This window comes from Pelophylax lessonae (assembly GCF_965119305.1).
Source record: "Pelophylax lessonae genome assembly, chromosome: 11".
Classification (NCBI taxonomy): domain Eukaryota; kingdom Metazoa; phylum Chordata; class Amphibia; order Anura; family Ranidae; genus Pelophylax; species Pelophylax lessonae.
In genome coordinates, this window is record NC_138778.1 from 148,987,181 (window position 1) to 149,005,266 (window position 18,086).

The 18,086-nt window shown below is 47.7% G+C and overlaps 1 protein-coding gene across 1 annotated transcript in view; it reads left to right on the forward strand.

Annotated features, from left to right (window-relative positions):
- Positions 1-15,779, forward strand: part of PGAP3 (post-GPI attachment to proteins phospholipase 3) — a 31,968-nt gene extending 16,189 nt beyond the window's left edge. The window contains exons 6-8 of the mRNA XM_082271335.1: positions 1,023-1,159; positions 1,246-1,450; positions 15,192-15,779. Of these exons, the coding sequence (XP_082127461.1) occupies positions 1,023-1,159; positions 1,246-1,450; positions 15,192-15,255 (406 nt within the window). The 3' untranslated portion in view covers positions 15,256-15,779. The remainder of the gene's footprint in view (positions 1-1,022; positions 1,160-1,245; positions 1,451-15,191) is intronic.
- The last annotated feature ends 2,307 nt before the right edge of the window (positions 15,780-18,086 follow it).

Below are 18,086 nucleotides of genomic sequence, written 5' to 3' on the forward strand. Positions count from 1 at the left end.
CCTGCCTCTGTCCCCACGCCTCTGCTGTTGCCTGCCTCTGTCCCCACGCCTCTGCTGTTGCCTGCCTCTGTCCCCACGCCTCTGCTGTTGCCTGCCTCTGTCCCCACGCCTCTGCTGTTGCCTGCCTTTGTCCCCACGCCTCTGCTGTTGCCTGCCTTTGTCCCCACGCCTCTGCTGTTGCCTGCCTCTGTCCCCACGCCTCTGCTGTTGCCTGCCTCTGTCCCCACGCCTCTGCTGTTGCCTGCCTCTGTCCCCACGCCTCTGCTGTTGCCTGCCTCTGTCCCCACGCCTCTGCTGTTGCCTGCCTCTGTCCCCACGCCTCTGCTGTTGCCTGCCTCTGTCCCCACGCCTCTGCTGTTGCCTGCCTCTGTCCCCACGCCTCTGCTGTTGCCTGCCTCTGTCCCCACGCCTCTGCTGTTGCCTGCCTCTGTCCCCACGCCTCTGCTGTTGCCTGCCTCTGTCCCCACGCCTCTGCTGTTGCCTGCCTCTGTCCCCACGCCTCTGCTGTTGCCTGCCTCTGTCCCCACGCCTCTGCTGTTGCCTGCCTCTGTCCCCACGCCTCTGCTGTTGCCTGCCTCTGTCCCCACGCCTCTGCTGTTGCCTGCCTTTGTCCCCACGCCTCTGCTGTTGCCTGCCTTTGTCCCCACGCCTCTGCTGTTGCCTGCCTTTGTCCCCACGCCTCTGCTGTGGCCTGCCTTTGTCCCCACGCCTCTGCTGTGGCCTGCCTTTGTCCCCACGCCTCTGCTGTGGCCTGCCTTTGTCCCCACGCCTCTGCTGTGGCCTGCCTTTGTCCCCACGCCTCTGCTGTGGCCTGCCTTCCTCCACACATATCCCACATCTCCTCTTGCCTACGGTCTGATCCCCTGTTCCTCCACTTATTGCTGGCACACTCCTCTCACCCTTTTTGTTCCTGGTTTCCTCCCCTCGTTTTCTCTAACTTTTTTTTTTTTTTTATCATTATCCTTTATAAATTGTCAATATATTATGCATTGCTGACCTTCAGTATATTTATTACAATTTAGGACTATGGGTCTTCGGTATCCTTCTTTTGCCACTGCTTTTGGTGCTGTCCTGGTGGTCCTCTTTGCATGCCACGTGTCTTACCTAACCCTGGGACGCTTTGACTACAGCTACAACATGCTAGCAAATGCTAGCTTTGGTAAGTCCACCTGCTAGCATTACCTTACTCTGCTTTTTTGTTTTGTCGTGCTGCCTCTGACCATATTTGTTTCTGTTCTGCACCAGGCATGATTAATCTTGTATGGTGGTTGGCATGGTGTTTGAAGAGACGCTCCCACCAGCCATACTTGTGGAAGTGTGTTCTGGTAGTGGTCCTACTACAGAGCCTAGCTTTGCTGGAGCTGCTTGATTTCCCACCTGTCTTGTGGGTGCTGGATGCCCATGCCCTCTGGCACTTTAGTACCATCCCTTTGAATGTTCTCTTTTATAGGTGAGTGACACTTATCAGTCAGTGAAGTAGCCCTAGGTATTGTAAGGTATGTACATGCTTGAGTTTCATTTACAAATTCTGCTGGCAAAGTTTGTCTAAACCCACTGGAAAATGTACTTATTGTGCACAGGAAAGGGATACTTACATATTTCATTTCTTGAGATGGTAGTGGGGTTGGTGGTCATTTTATAGGGTAATAATGTATGGTGATATTGGTAAACAATGGTGGAGTTTTTGTTATTATGACTAATTGCTAATCATAATAAAAGTTTTTACATCATTATGTTAATTAAATTAAAGTTTAAAGCGGTAATAAACTCAAAAGCAAAAATGTCATATATTGCAGCTTACCAGTTCTTAGATGTGGTTGCTGCATTAGTGTCATTTTTTAGGCTTTTTTCCTTTTATTTTCACCAGGTGATATGGGCAGTTAAAGCTGGCTATAGGTGGAAATTTGGCCAGTTCAGCAGGGATTGGCCAAATTTTGATCCATCTATGGCTGTCCCCACTCTAACAATTGGCTTCGCTTGAACGGGACTGTTGGAACATATTTTTCTTCGATAAGCATATGCAGCCAGTGCTAATCATTGTATTTTGACAACCAAGAAGTCCTGCTGTCATAATACTGTACAATAGCGCAGAATTTCCCCATCGAGTGATTGAATGTGTGGATGGGGGAATCGGTTTGTTTGTGTTTTTTTTTTTTTTTTTTGCTCAGCTGACTGGTTGATCCACTTCCCGCCCATTTTGCAGTGGCAGTTTCCCCCCTCCTTCACCCTGCAGTCGGCCCATTCAGAGTGTAATGCGATTTGCGCAGAAGGAAGCTGGCTTCACTGCCGGTTTCCCTTAGCCAAAATGGCAGCGCCAGCACCTGAGAACCGATTCAAGAATCGACTCAGGTGAGAACACTGCTGGATGCCTGGACAGGTAAGTGCCCTAGTAGTAAAAGTCAGCAGCTACAGTATTTGTCGCTGGTGACTTTAAATTTTTTTTTTTGGGGGGGGGGTGTAACTCACAGGTGCCCCCCCTCGCCGCTTCCCAGTTGTCCTTGAGCTTACGGGAGCCGATCCAATCCCTTTGATGCCTGGGCAGGAAGTCAAGTGAGGGCTAGATAGCCCCCACTCTTTTCTATGCCCTTGGAGGACCGGAGCGACGTCTGACTTCACTTCTGCTTCTTGGGCTTAAAGGGATGATTTTTTTTTCTTGTTAAAGTCAAAGGGGTCAATTCACTAAGAGTAAAATACAGAATGCCGTAAATCAGTTGTGAAATGTCAATTCACTAAGAATTTTGGGTTAAATGTCGAATGCGGTATTCGATTTAGTGGTAATTTACCCCCCCCCCCCCAGGCTGCTTTTTGACAAATAGTTGGTTGCTAAGTAGTGGGCCAGGAAGCAGGCCGCTGTATCCTTAACAACCAATGACAGCTGATTGTGGGGGGGAAAAGTCGACCATTAAAGAGCATGGAAAAAAAAACGCATGGGGTCCCCGCCCCCAGTCCGTACCAGGCCCTTCAGCCTGGTATGGGTTTTAAAGGGAACCCCACGCTGTGTGTGTGTGTGTGTGTGTGTGTGTGTGTGTGTGTGTGTGTGTGTGTTTTTTACAAAAAAAAAATGTATACCAGACCTGAAATGGTTGGGGTTTACATTTTTAATCTGTTATCCAAGTCTATCCAAATCTTCTAGTGCATCTATTGGTACCCCCCCAGACTGACAATACTACTGTTCAAAGATGTCTCCAGACACCCTAATACAGGAAGTGTAGCAGTAACTAGCTGGAAAAAACTTAAAACAGGGCTTGACAAATTTTTCTTTGAATCTAGGAGCCAGCTAAAAAAATTAGGAGCCAGTTGTTTTTTTTTTTTGTTTTTTTTTAACTAACAAAGCTTTATTTTCAACAACAAAATCATAACTGTCCTCAGCCCTCCTCCATTAATGTCCTCAGTGACACCATTACTGTCCTCAGTCCCCTCCTCCATTAATGTCCTCAGCTCCCCTCCATAAATGGCCCCTGTGACCCTATACAGTCCTCAGCCCCCCCTTCATTAATATCCTCCACTCCCCTCGATTATTGTCCACAGCTCCCCTCATTAATGGCCATAGCCCCTCCTCAATTAAAATCCTCAGCCCCCCTCCATCAATGTCCTCAGTTCCCCCCCCCCCCCCCCATTAATGTTCTCAGTTCTCCCACCCACATCATCCCCTTATTGTTTCCTCCTCATGTCTTTACAGAGTCTGGAGGCACAGTACATCTGGACAGAGGGCTCAGCAATGCCAGCTGCTGATTGGTTGTTAGGACTACCCTTCATCCTAACAACCAATCACATGCTTGTTAACTCAGGCAGCCCACACCCTCCATCCAGAGCTGTCCTGCCTCTCGCGGACGGCTCCAAGGGAATGACCACAGCGGCGGCCCCTTTGTGGGAAGGACTGCGACCCACCATGATGCCTAGTGTAATAGGCTGTCTGGGCCCCCTGGAACAGGGACGGGTCGCAACTGCGACCCCCTGACGCTACACCAGTGCAAGAGTGAATGAATGGGATGACAAAAGCCCAGGTGCCAGGAGGCAATTTCCAGTTGCCATTGCAACCAGGGATTTGTCGAGCCCTGGGACTTTAAAAGAAGCACATGATGAACAGGTCATGCGCCTCAATCCCTGTAATCAGATAAAGAGGAGAGAGTTGAGACTTGAAATGAGGCATGCGACGCACAGCTGGTAACAAAGATGCACGAAGGCATATTTATGAATTAATACATATACAGATAAAACATGACATATTACAGAAATAAAAAGGGCTAGTATGAGCTGATAGGCATTCCTTGACATCAAGTTGATTAAAAATACATGAGCTATAAAAAAAATTCCAAAAATTCATATATTAGATCTAGATGTAAACGCATGATTAGGGTATAACTGCATCCAAAAAGCTTGACGCGTTTCGTGAAATGTGCTCTGCAGGGCATCAATATACCAGCTCAGAATATGTTGCTGGAGGTTGAGGATAACTGAAGATGTGTCTATCCCGGGAGCTGTGTGGGCGTAACCTGCCGATGTCCAAGGCACACATTTGGCACACTCCTCCAGAAGGGGACAGGTCTCCATGTGTAAATTGAAAATTATGCGAGCAACAGCTTTATGGGTTTTCGATTGGTGGTCACTATGAATTCAAATGTGATCTAGAGCATCCCCAAGAGGAAAAGCATATGGGACCATCATATGCATTTCCTCTTGGGGATGCTGTAGATCAAATTTGGATTCATAGTGACCACCACATTTGGTTACGCCCCACCAGCTCCCAGGATAGACACATCTTCAGTTATCCTCAACCTCAAGCACCATATTCTGAACTCTGAGCTGATTTATCTATTAGCTATGTCCTGCATCTGCTCCTGAGGAAGTGGAGCACATTCCACGAACCGCCTCAAGCTTTTTGGATGTAGTTGTTTTTACATCTAGATCTTTTATATATACATTTTTGGAATTTTTTACATATTATGCATTTTTAACCAACTTGATATCAAGGAATGCCTATCAGCTTATAGTAATCCTTCTCATTTCTGTAATATGTCATGTTTTATCTGTATATGTATGAATTAATAAATATGCCTTTGTGCATCTTTGTTACCAGCTGTATGTCGCATGCTTCATTTAAAGTCCCAATACTCTCCTTTATGCAAAGCAAACTAATACAGCTACCACATCTAAGAATTGGTAAGCTGCAATATATACTATTTTTGTTTTTGCAATTAATACCGATTTTAAAGTAGTTGGCTCTCCCACCCTACCATTATTCTCAGACCACAGTGTATTGCAATATAATCTCACCAGACCCTTGTATATGCCCAGATGATATCACAAGGTCATGACCTATTAGTTGCAGTCAGCAGGAGGGACAGTGTCCAATAGGTTAGGCTGAGGCTAGGACAGGCTTACTTGGTACTCTTCAGCAGTATACTTTTTTTTTTTTTTTTCTTTTCATTCTCATGAACAATCAGATCTTTATCTTAGGTCTGTGACCAGCTTTAGCCATAGGAAAAGATACAGTACATCCAGAAAGTATTCAGTGCTTCACTTTTTCCACATTTTGTTATGGTACAGCCTTATTCCAAAATAGATTAAACCTATTATTTTCCTCAAAATTCTACAAGCAATACCCCATAATGACAACGTAAAAGAAGTTTGATTGAAATCTTTGCCAATATATTAAAAATAAAAAAGGAAAAATCCCATGTAGGTAAAGTATTCACAGCCTTTGCTCAATACTTTGTTGAAGCACCTTTGGCACCAATTACAGCCTCAAATCTTTTTGAGTATAATGCTACAAGCTTGGCACACTTATTTTTGGGCAATTTCTCCCATTCTTCTTTGCAGGACCTCTCAAGATCGGTCAGATTGGATGGGGAATGATGGTGCACAGCCATTTTCAGATCTCTCCAGGGTTGTTCATTCGGGCTCAGGTCTGGGCGTTGCCCTGTTAAAATATGAACCTTTGCCTTAGTCTGAGGTCCAGAGCGCTCTGGAGCAGGTTTTTATCAAAAATGTCTCTGTACATTGCTGCATTCATCTTTCCCTCGATCCTAAGTGCACTGACTTTTTGGCTCAAGAGAAATTTTTTATGTCCCTAATTTTATACAGGATGTTCTTCGTACACTCTAAACCCTCATTTTAAGTTCTAATAGACTCTGTTTCTAAAATATAATAAATGGAGTCCCTGGCCAGAAAATAATTTAAGCTGAACTCCAAACTTACCTTTTTACTCAAACTTATAGCAAGTCCTGTCCTGTGGTGGAAGCTATTACAGGTAGTCCCCAAGTTACAAGCATACAACTCCTACTTACAAACGGAAGGAGACCACAGGAAGTGAGAGGAAATCCACCCGAGGAAGGAGTTCGTATGGGAAAAAGGTTTCTCCACCGAAGCTTTATCACCAATCTTCGTTTCCACAATAAACTCAAAATCCAATTGTCACAGGGACAGAAAGTGAGGTGGAATTTTCTGAATAGGGACACAGACTGCAAAAGAAACATTACAGGGGTGTTCTGTTAACCTTTTCCTATGTTATTCAAAAAACATAAAAATCCATTGCTCTTTCGTTCGATGGACATAGTGCTCCATAAATCCTAACTGCAGGGTTATATCACCTTCTGCAGGAGTAGTACTAGGCAGAACAAAAAACTAGGCTATGCCCATGGGTCATCCTCAGCTTGTATATAACCCCCTCTTTGCTATAGGTATTCAGTTCTATTCTGTCTAGTCAGGAGTAAAGACCTAGGCTCCCTACTGGGATCTCTTGGTCCTAGCAATGTTTTTTTTTCTCCTTCCATGCTTTTTTCTTTCTCCTGGTAGATCTAAAATCAACTGCAGGGCTGGGCGATGGGCTGTATAATCTAGATCCAGTGTTCCCCCCCAGTCCAGCCAGCGAGCGCATGCAGACCACAACTATGCGCTAGGTCGGTCACGACATAACCTCAAGGCAGGGGCGGATCCAGAGCCTAGTCTCGGGAGGGGCACTGCCTGAAAATAAGTTGTTGCTTACGGAACTGTATTGCAAAACAAACTTTCCCCGTACTTCTCTTTTAAGTGTGTACCCAGCTAAAAGTGGAAAGGGCTTAAAGGGGGACAATAAAACAGAATCTGTGCCCCTCTGACATCAGGGTCCCCACACAGAGCCCAGGGTCCCCACAGAGCCCCCCCTCACATCAGGGTCCCCACAGAGCCCCCCCTCACATCAGGGTCCCCACAGAGCCCCCCCCTCACATCAGGGTGAGCCCCCCCTCACATCAGGGTCCCCGCAGAGCCCCCACTCACATCAGGGTCCCTGCAGAGCCCCCACTCACATCAGGGTCCCCGCAGATCCCCCCTCACCTCAGGGTCCCCAGAAAGCCCCCCCTCACAGGGTCCCCACAGATCCCCCTCACATCAGGGTCCCCGCAGATCCCCCCTCACCTCAGGGTCCCCAGAGAGCCCCCCCTCACAGGGTCCCCACAGATCCCCATCACGTCAGGGTCCCCACAGAGCCCCCCCTCACAGGGTCCCCACAGAGCCCCCCCCCTCACAGGATCCCCACAGAGCCCCCCCCTCACAGGGTCCCCACAGAGCCCCCCTCACAGGGTCCCCACAGAGCCCCCCTCACAGGGTCCCAACAGAGCCCCCCCCTCACAGGGTCCCCACAGATCCCCCCATCACATTAGGGTCCCCACAGATTCCCCCCTCATAGGATCCCCACAGAGCCCCTCTTCACAGGGTCCCCACAGAGCCCCCCCCCTCACAGGGTCCCCACAGAGCCCCCCCCCTCACAGGGTCCCCACAGATCCCCCCCCCTCACATCAGAGTCCCTACAGAGCCCCCCTCACATCAGGGTCCCCACAGATTCCCCCCTCACAGGATCCCCACAGAGCCCCCCCTCACAGGGTCCCGGGTCCCCACAGAGCCCCCCCCCCCCTTCTAACATTAAAAAGAGCATCCTGATTTAACGTACTCACGTTTTTAGGCTGACGCTCACTCACTGTGCTGTGCAGTAGCTGGAGAGAGGAGGTGGGTGGAGCCAGCACTCCACTCGGCGCGCAGCAGAGGAGGAAGGAGGCTCTGCAGTGAATGCTGGGGCGCTCTCTTCCTCCTCAGGTGACAGCACTGATTGCTAGACGCCGAGCGGCGATAGCAACCAGTGCTGCGCAGTACATGCCAGCGGCGCGGCTCTCGGTTCCGCCGCCGCTGCTGGCCTGGCTGGAACTTGGACACCCACTGGGGGACTCACTGCCTGGACTGGTCCGAAGTGGATAATATTCTCGGGGGGGGGGGGGCAATTGACCCGTTGCCCCCCCCCCCTGGATCCGCCACTGCCTCAAGGACAGAGGCTGGCCCACAAGTTAAATGTCTCGCAGGGTCACATACGACCGGGCGATGGTCCGAGTTGCAGTGCCCCCTTGGCCGACAGCTCCTCCACGTCGTTGGCGAGCAGTTCCGTCTGGAGTGTCACCCGCACCATGGAGGGGTAAGTACAGTCCCCCCTCTATCCCCTTGTGCGGTTTGGGGTGGATGCGGGTACCCTCCAGGGATGGTCAGGTCTGCCTGCGGGTTCCCTCAGTTGAAGTGGTTTTCTTCCCCCTCCCCCCCCACTCTGAATGTTCCCAGACCTGGAGTCTGGTGGGAGTCCCAGTGCAGAGGACCCAGCAGAGACTCCTGAGTATCTCCCCTCCATCCCCCCTCTGTAAAGTCCTTAGGGGGGTGTGTCCTGCCTTGGCATTATGGGGTGCAGTACCTTGAGTCTGGTGGGTGTCTCAGTGCAGAGGGCGCAGTGGAGATCCCTAGGTGGATGTCCTGCCGTGTGCAGATGGGGGTCGCAATGCATAGGGCGCAGTGGAGTCCCCTTAATGTATGTCCTGCCATGTGAAGTACAGTACCTCAGGAGGTCCCATTTCAGAGGGCGCAGTTAGGATCCTGATAGCCTGTACCAAGAATTTGGCGTGGCCATGTTTTGGAAGTCACAGTGGCTGTTTACCTTGATTTAGCTTGGCCTGTGGCCAGGGGCCATGTTTGTGTAGTACATGACGTCACAGTTGCCATTTTCCCTTAGTTTGCCGTGATGCCTGAGGACGACCGGAGCCGCATGGTGATGCCGGGGCTCCTCATCTTCCTCTCTCCCAGGATGTAAGAACTGGATGGCACTGGGGGCAGTTGATGGGTCCGAATTACAGCGCTCCTCCGGCTGGTAGTGGTGAGTCCTTGGGTGCCCCTATCTCTCTCCCTCCTAATTGGTGCGTGGTGAGTGTAGGGGGATCAATAGTAGTACCAAAAACTTTTTTTTTTTTTTCTGCAGGGTCTCCCTTATCCTATGGAGCCTCAGGGTCACATCTCCCCCATGGATGCGCCGCTCCCCATTGTTGCACTGATGGCGGTCCTACAGTCCTCGGCGTGTGGACAAAGGCCTAGGAGGGAGCGTCCCCCCCCCGCCTTCTCCTGCTCAGTCTGAGCCTGGTGCTGTGGTGGACTTGGCCTGTCCAGTGGGACTTGTCATTACGCCCCCCGATCAGCAGAAAGCGCTGGTAGACACACTTATTACTGCAGTGCGTGAGACGTTAAAAATGGAAGTTGTGGCTGCTGTGGCCATGGAGATGACTGTCTCTTTTGGTACACACAAGTCACCTCGCACAGCTAAGGTGTTTCCTTATCTTCCTTATTTTGACAGGTTTATCCATCAGGAATGGGAGCAAACGTTTCTCAGTGCGTTAGCCCTTTGAGGAATCACTTTTAAAAAAACTGGACTATTGTGCCAAAGGTGGACCTTCCTGTTTCCAGGTTGAATAAAGCAACCATGATCCCAGTAGTGGAATCCCCATCCTTTAAAGACCCAGCTGACAGGAAAGCAGAGGCTATGCCATGCAGCATGTTTACTATGGCTGGTTTGACATTGCAACCAGTCTTGGCTTTGGCCATGGTGTCTCAGACCCTAACAAAATGGGCCAAGCTTTTGCACCAAGGTCTGGGGAATGAGCAGTTTCCCACTGCTTATGTTGATTTAGCGGACCATTTGGTCCAGGGGCTGCAGTTTAATTGTGATGCAACTCTTGTGCTGTCCAAGCTTTCTGTTTCTGCGGTGGTGATTAGGCGCGTGCTGTGGCTTAAGAATTGGTCTGCAGACCAAGCCTTCAAGAAAGCTATTATTGCTCTACCCTTTCAAAGCGATTGCCTGTTTGGGGCTACACTGGATGACATCATTAAGGGTCTGATGGGGGGGCGGGGGCAGAATACCTTCTTGCCACAATCTATGAAAGGGAAGGAGCCTCGTCGCAAAAATGTGGGCCCTCCTTCTCAGCCCATACAAAATTATTTTATGTTTTTTTTAGTCCCTGAAGCGCTTTGTGCAGATTTAATTCCTGCAAAGGGTGACATCCAAACTACCTAAGGTCCCCCCTATCCCTGTCCAGGAAATTGAATTACCTAGGTCTGGTTTTTATTCTGACCAGGGTGGTCCTTTCTCTGGACAAATTCTTGGAGGAAACCAGTTATCTCAAGGGCTGATCTACCATCCTGCTTTACAGTCGCTGGTTTTAATGGCTTCGCTATTTAGAGCCAGGTACTGAAAGATAGAGGTTTGTCTAGATCAGTGATCCCTAGGATGGTGAAGGCGAGGAAGTCGACCTGTAGCAAGATATACCATAGTACGTGGAAAGCGTACATTTCTTGGTGTGAGACGATTGACGCTCATCCATGCACCTTTTCTGTGGTCCGGATTTTGGCTCGGATTTAGGTCTTTCTTCAAGGGGGCATTGAGCAGATGTTGGCCTTGAGTACCATCAAGGGTCAGGTGTCTGCCTTGGCAATCTTCTTTCAGTGACCCCTAGCCACGCACTCTTTAGTTCATACCTTCATTCAGGGGGTCCGACATGTGGCTCCAACTGTACGGTCTCTTTGCCGCTGTGGGATTTAAACTTAGTGCTCTCGGTTCTCAAGAAACCTCCATTTGAGAATATTCTGGAGATTCCCTTGGCTACATTGTCCCAGAAGGTGGTATTCTTGGTGGCTATTACATTGGCCCATAGGGTGTCGGATTTGGCGGCATTATCCTGTCGTACTCCCTATAAAGGGGTTCTTCATCCCTGTCCATCATTCCTGCCCAAAGTGGTCCCTGACATCCATTTTAAATGAGGACGTTGTGTTGCCTTCCTTGTGTCCCAAGCCAGTTCATCCTAAGGAATTTGCTTTGCATGCTTTGAATGTGGTTCGAGTGATTCGGGTGTATCCGGCAGCCACAGAGTCCTTTCGGAGGTCAAACTCGCTTTTTGTGGTTACACAAGGACCAAGGAAAGGACTGGTTGCTTCTTCGGCTACCATCTCCGGATGGATCAGACAGAGGGTGAGGTTCCTCCTTTCCTTGTCACGATGCCTTCTACTCAGACGCTGAGTACTTCCTGAGCCTTCCGTCATAAAGTGTCAGTTTCTCAAGTTTGCAAGGCGCCCACTTGGTCGTTGGTGCATACTTTCACCAAATTCTACAAAGTTGATATTTTGGCATCTGCGGATGTTTCTTTTGGCCGCAAGGTTTTGCCGGCTTTTGTTTAAGAGGGGTTGTTCCCTCTTGAGGGGTGTTTTTTTTTTTTTGTTTTTTTTTTGTTTTTTTTTGTTTTTTTTTTTTTTCTTTAAAATTGTATTTCAGAAGGGGGTCCTGTGACCCGATTAGGGCTCTTGTGTTTAGCCTTGGGTTATTTTTCCCATCCCTCATTTTACTTTTGGCACTGCTTTTGTATGATTTATGGAGCGCTGTGCCAATCGATGAACAAAAGAGAAAATAGGATTTTTGTACTCATTCACGAGTACTCTCAAGTTCATCAACAGACACAGCACCCACCCCTCTAAGGAGTTTTTTTTTTTTGATACTTCTAATACTGCTTGCTACTAAACTGAATACCAATAGTAGAGAGGGGGGTTCTGCCTAGTATTACTCCTGCAGAAGGTGATATACCCAGTAGTTATGATTTGTGGAGCGCTGTGTCTGTCGATGAATTCTGAGAAATGGATTTTACAGTGAGTACAAAAAATCCTAATTTTTGGCTGGAGTTGCACTTAAAAAATATGTACCTGTTCCAATGTGCATACAAATATAACTTAAGAACAAACCTATAGAACCTACCTTGTTTGTAACCCAGGGGCTGCCTGTACTCTCCTGTAAACTTGCATCCCCACAATATACCCCTTTAACCGGTTTCCACCCCATCCTATAGCAGAATGACGCTGGAGCTGGCCTCTCATTCCCTTGGGTGGATGTCCTATGTCCACTGGACACAGCCGATGACTGATCACTGTACCGGCCTGCTGCCAGTACCATGTGACCGCTGTAACCAATCACAGCAGGTCACATGACAGTTGTAACCAATAGACGGCTTCCTTTCAAGCCATCCATTGTGTACAGTTGTGTTGTAAGCTGTGATTGGTCATAGTTAACGCATGGTACAGAGTGGGCCAATCACAACCCATCTGTGCCATGTGATCAGCTGTGGCCAATCACAGCTAGTCACAACAAAACAAACTGAGTGAATCGGTTTTATTCAGTAAAATGCTTGCATATAGCAATGAAATTCACTGCTGTAAGCAAACCTAATGTGTTAAAAAAAAAAAAATACTGATAATTTTCCCAGAGTAGTACAGTGTTACTATGGTAACATTATTATATTGCTCTGGTCAAAATGTGTTTTAGTAGTACAGTGTTACTATGGTAACATTATTATACTGCTCTGGTCAAAGTGTGTTTAAAAAAAAAAAAAAAAGCAATAAAAAATATATGATGACAAAGTACTCTGACAGTACGTAAACAAAAAAAAAATAACTTTTTTTTTAATTTCTTCCAAAAAATTATTACAAATTACAACTTCGAAAAAATAACCACACCTCTTACTAAATACCCTAGGCCAGTGATGGCGAACCTTGGCACCCCAGATGTCTTGGAACTACATTTCCCATGCTGCTCACCTACACTGCAGAGTGCATGAGCATCATGGGAAATGTAGTTCCAAAACATCTGGGGTGCCAAGGTTTACCTTTACTGCCCTAGACTGTCCACTTTCCAAAAAAAAAAGTAATTTGGGGGAAATCTTTACTGTCCTGGCATTTTAGGGCCTCAAGAAATGAGATGGGCCGTCAGTGCATCAGGATGGATCGATTTTCAGATATATACCATAGTTTGTGGACTGTATACCTTCCTACAGACTAAATAATAAACACTGATTTGGGTCACTTTCACCAAGAAATGTAGCAGAATACGTTTTGACCTAAATTTTATTAAGAAAGATTATTTGCAGAATTTTATATTTAGCAAAAAATAAAAAAATCCAGTGGTGATTAAATACCACCAAAATAAAGCTCTACTTTTGTGAAAAAATGATAAAAATCTAGTTTGTCATACAAACTGTGCAGTGCTGAAAGCTCAAAATTGGGCTGGGCAAGAAGTGGGTTAAAGCTGCAGCAGCGATTTTATGCCCACCTTCATTTCCTGTCTGAGTGACCTTAAACAGTCATCAATCCCCTCTCCTCTTGATGTGTATTGCCCTGCCCTGCCTCTCACAGCTCTTAGCTTGCTCTGCCAGCAATCATTTTGTTCCATGAAAAACAAAGGATCTCTCTCCTATACGGCTATATGAATATAATGAATTGGAGCAAAGGGGGGGAGAAAACAAAAAGATCACCCTCTGGACATGCTCTCTATACCACCTATTGCCCTATTAGGTTAGCTAATGTAGTCCGTTGACCAAATAAATATTGAATATACAAAAAGAGAGGAGATAAGAAATTCTCCCCAGATAGAGGTCAACTATGGACACAAAGTTTATTCAAAGGAAAACCTTTATTAATTGAAAAATGTGGCATGCATAGACTCCCAGAACCATAAAAAACATGTACATGTTTTTTACTCTTGAGATTTTGTATGGTTGTGGGAGTCTATGCATGCCACATTTTTCAATTAATAAAGGTTTTCCTTTGAATAAACTTTGTGTCCATAGTTGACCTCTGTCTGGGGAGAATTTCTTATCTCCTCTATTTTTGTATATTTGGTTTTGTTCCCTAACGTTCTATGAAAGAACATGTCTGCTTCGGTTTGCTTGAAGTTTAGTAGGAGGGGCCTGACCGGCTCCTCTAAATGGAGTCCACTATCATGGATCTTTCAGGATTATTATATAACAGAACACATCCCTGTGATCTCTTTTAGTCATGCAACCAGTCAGCTAAGCAACAAGTGGCGAAGAGGGAGTAGAATGGACTTCTAATGCTTTTGTATGAAGATTCGTAGGAGAGTGCTGTGACATTTAGCCCCGGTTCACACTAGGGCGACCTGTGAGGCGACCTGGTCGCCTCACAGGTCGCCGCAGGTCGCCTCCCATAGGAAAGCTGCGGACCCGTTCTAATAGGAGCGACACAAGTCGCTCCGACCTAGAAAAAGGGTCCGGAGCTTCTTTGGGGCGACCAGGAGGCGACCGCCATAGACTTCAATGTTATGAAGTCCGTGGCGGCCGCTCCGAGGTCGCGGCGCGCTGCTCGCACCACGATCTCGGAGGTCGCCCCTAAAAGGAGCGTCGCTCCTATGTGAACCGGCGCTAACAGGGGCCTCCCCCAAATGCTGAGCCAAAACAAATTATTTTATTGAAACATTTTAATTTGTATTTTATTTGAGGGAGAGGGGGACAATGGAAGGTACTGTAGGTGTACACTTCAGCTTTAATACTTATCTGTCCCCCCACCCATGCTGATCTTTACTGTCTGGAAGAGCTACATGACCTGAAACAATTTTCAACATGTAAAACAATTCTAGGTGCGTCAAATTTCTGCTCCCCCACTGAGCTCTGTGGTTCACTCCTATTCACAATTGTGTCCTGTAGTGACATTGGGGCTTGTGAAAGAAACCAAACAGCACAGAGGGGAACCAGGTGTTTGAAAGTGTCGAAGATTCTTCAAGCTTTGCTCTGCAAGGGAGCAAATGTGAATAGAGCAGGCAGTGAAACATGTAAAAGAAAGGGTCACTAAAGAAAAGATTTACCCATGTTTTTATTTTAGCGACAGACACACTTTAAAAGCAAGCCTGCATCAAATTATGCATATATTCACAAAATGGTGTTTTTTCCTGTTGCAATATTGTATCGTAACATGCAGATTTTATATTAAAACATTGCATTACAGATTTATTTGGTAATATTGTTATTCTGTTTCATTATTATTATGTTTGATTATTATTATTTTAATTTTTTTTTTCAATATAGCTTCCTAAAGGATGACAGCCTGTACCTGCTTAAGGTGAACTCCATTGTATTAAAAGTGGACTAGTCATGGAAGAACTCATGCCTGGGTGTGGATTTTGCACTGGTTTGCTCTACCCTCTGAAGTTGATGCCCAGGAGGCTTTTATGAACCATATTCCCTCTTGCAGCATGAGGGTCTCTTAAGTGCCTTAGTCTTATTAATATAAGTAACTGTGTACAAGATACTTTCCTGCATTTGATACCTAATGCACATTGGATCCATACGCTTAGCTTTCTGTATTATAGATATCTTGTGGCTATTATTGGAGCATATATTATACACTACTTTGACAAGTCTCCGTGGGACCACTAATGGGTCGTGTGCATATGTATGTGTTGTGTCAAATGGCTTGTGTTTGACAGAAAAGGTCTTACATTGCCAAATACTAGCAATGTTCATATATGTTTAGCTATGTGTACACTGTATTAAAAGAGCCATGATATATTGTCAAACCCAGTTATGGGATTGGCAAAATAATTTTGAGTTCTGGAGCTAAATAGTTTAGTCTAGAACCCAGCATGCACTCTTAAGTAGCCACAGGAACAAAAACCCCTTGGGTGGTGATTAGGGCTAGGAGCTGTCTTTAATGTTTTCAGACACATAGGCTATTTGGCTTTTGAAATTCATCCAGCCCTACCTATCGGTATTCCTCACAGAAGATACAATAGCCGCAGAATTAAAACATAACTGGAGTATTATTTTCTCTTTCGTTCATTGACGGGCACAGCTCCTGGTATTCATAACCATTGGGTTATACTGCCCCCTACAGGAGTAGGACACTAGGCAGAAAAAAATCCTGGGTACACCCATGGGCAGTCCCAGGGGGTATACTCCCTCGTCCTTCTATTGCCACTCAGTTTTTTTTTTTTTCTGCCTAGTCAGGAGTAAGGACCTAGTTCCTTGCTGGGATCTTTGGTCCTGGCAAAGTTTTTTACATAGGAAATGTTTTCCCCCTGGATTTTTCATGTGAGATCTACAGTCAATGGCTGGACTGGGCGACGGGCAGGATAACTAGATCCAGTGGTCATCCAAGTCTGGCCAACGAGCGTGCAGACCCTAGCTCTGTACTAGGTCGACTGTGACATAGCCCCACTGGACGGGGGCTGGCCTGCAAGTTAAACGCCTTGCGAGGTCGCATACAATCGGGTCTCGGCCCGAGTCGCAGCGTTTCTCCTCTCCGACAGCCTCTCCATTTCAATAGAGAGAAGTTCTGTCTGAAGCTGTGCCCGCCTGGTTCTTGGTATGGTGATTTGCTGCCCCCCCTCCCCTCCTGGAGGGTTTTGGTGTATATGTGGGCCCCTCCTTGGGATGGTCCCCCCCCCCCCCCGGGTTCCCCTCCTTTCCGCAGGCATGCCCCCCCCCCCCCCGCTGAGTCCCTCATCCTGCCCCCCCTCCACATACGCTGGGGCTGTTTGGGTGGTCTGGCCACTTTCCAGGGGTGGGGGAAAGGTGCTGACTGGCGTTTGGGTCCAAGGGGGTGCCCTGTCGGCCACCAGACCATCAACTGTGTAGGGGGGGAGGGTTGTACCTGGCGGGGGCTCCTACCAGGGGCCCCCAGCCTGCCTGCTTTGAAGCCTGATGTCCCAATCCTGGGTCCCTGTATGCCTCGTGGTGCCGCCATTTTGTTGTAGCCTGTGTGTTCTATACACGGCGTCCATGTTTGTGTAGTTTGGCGGCCATGTTGCTGTGGTTTGCCATTGTAAAAAGCGGCGGCCGGGACAGTGAAGCCCTTTAGGTGGTGATTATAGTGGTGGGAGTCCCTCTTCATCCCCTGGTACGGACTCCTGCCTCAATTTACTTCTGATCGACGCACGTGTAGTGCAGATTATCCTGGTGGCTGCAGGTGCTTGTCTCTGTGGGTGGTGCAGTCCTTTCCCTCTCTGCTGCGGATCGCATGGTGTTTTGTGCCTGGTGACCGGGTGCTGCTGCCAGCGCGGTGGGAGTTGTCCATTAGCAGTGTTTTTAAGCTTTTTTTTTTTTGTGGGGTCCCCCTGGGGACTCATGGAGTCTTTGGAGCACTTTTCCCCACCTGATCCCCTCTCTCAGGCTGCGGGGCCCTCCGGGTCCCAACCATCCATCCATACACTGACTGCAGTCCTTGTGTCCTGAGTGGAGGTGGCTTGCGGGCGACGGGCTAGCGACTCCTCTGTTTCATCAGATCCTGAATCTGATTGGGTTGCCGTGGACGTGGGTCAACCAGCTGAGTGTGCAACCACGCGCCTGGAATCCGGATAGTGGGGATGATTCCTCCACATTTGCAACTGTGCAAGTAAAGGCACTGGTGGATGCACTGATTGTATCTGTATCATGGGCTTCGTACGCCGATCTGATGCGGCTGGTCGGCGATGTTCCTTGGAAGCTTCCTCTCAGGGAGGATCTGTTGTCCCAAGGACCGATCTTCCATCTTGCTTTACAGTCGCTGGCTTTGACGGCTTGGCTGTTGGAATGCCAGGTGCTGAAGGATAGGGGTTTATCAGGTCGGTGATTCCTACCCTTTTGATAGCTAGGAAATCTACCTCTAGGAAGATCTACCATCGTATGTGGAAGACGTACATTGCGTGCTGCGAGTCTCTTGGGGTTCCTCCTTGCTTCTTCTCCGTGGCTCGGATCTGAACCTTCCTTAAATGGGAATTGAACAGAAATTGGCCTTGAGTACCATCAAGGGTCAGTTGTTGGCTTTGGCGGCATTCTTCCAACGACCTTTTGGCTACACACTCCCTGGTGCGTACTTTTGTTCAGGGTGTCCGACATTTGGTTCCAGTGTGGGCGCCGTTACTGCCTTGGGATCATAATTTGGTGCTTTCAGCTCTGCAGAAGCCTCTTTTTGAAAATATTCAGGAGATTCCCCTGCTTACA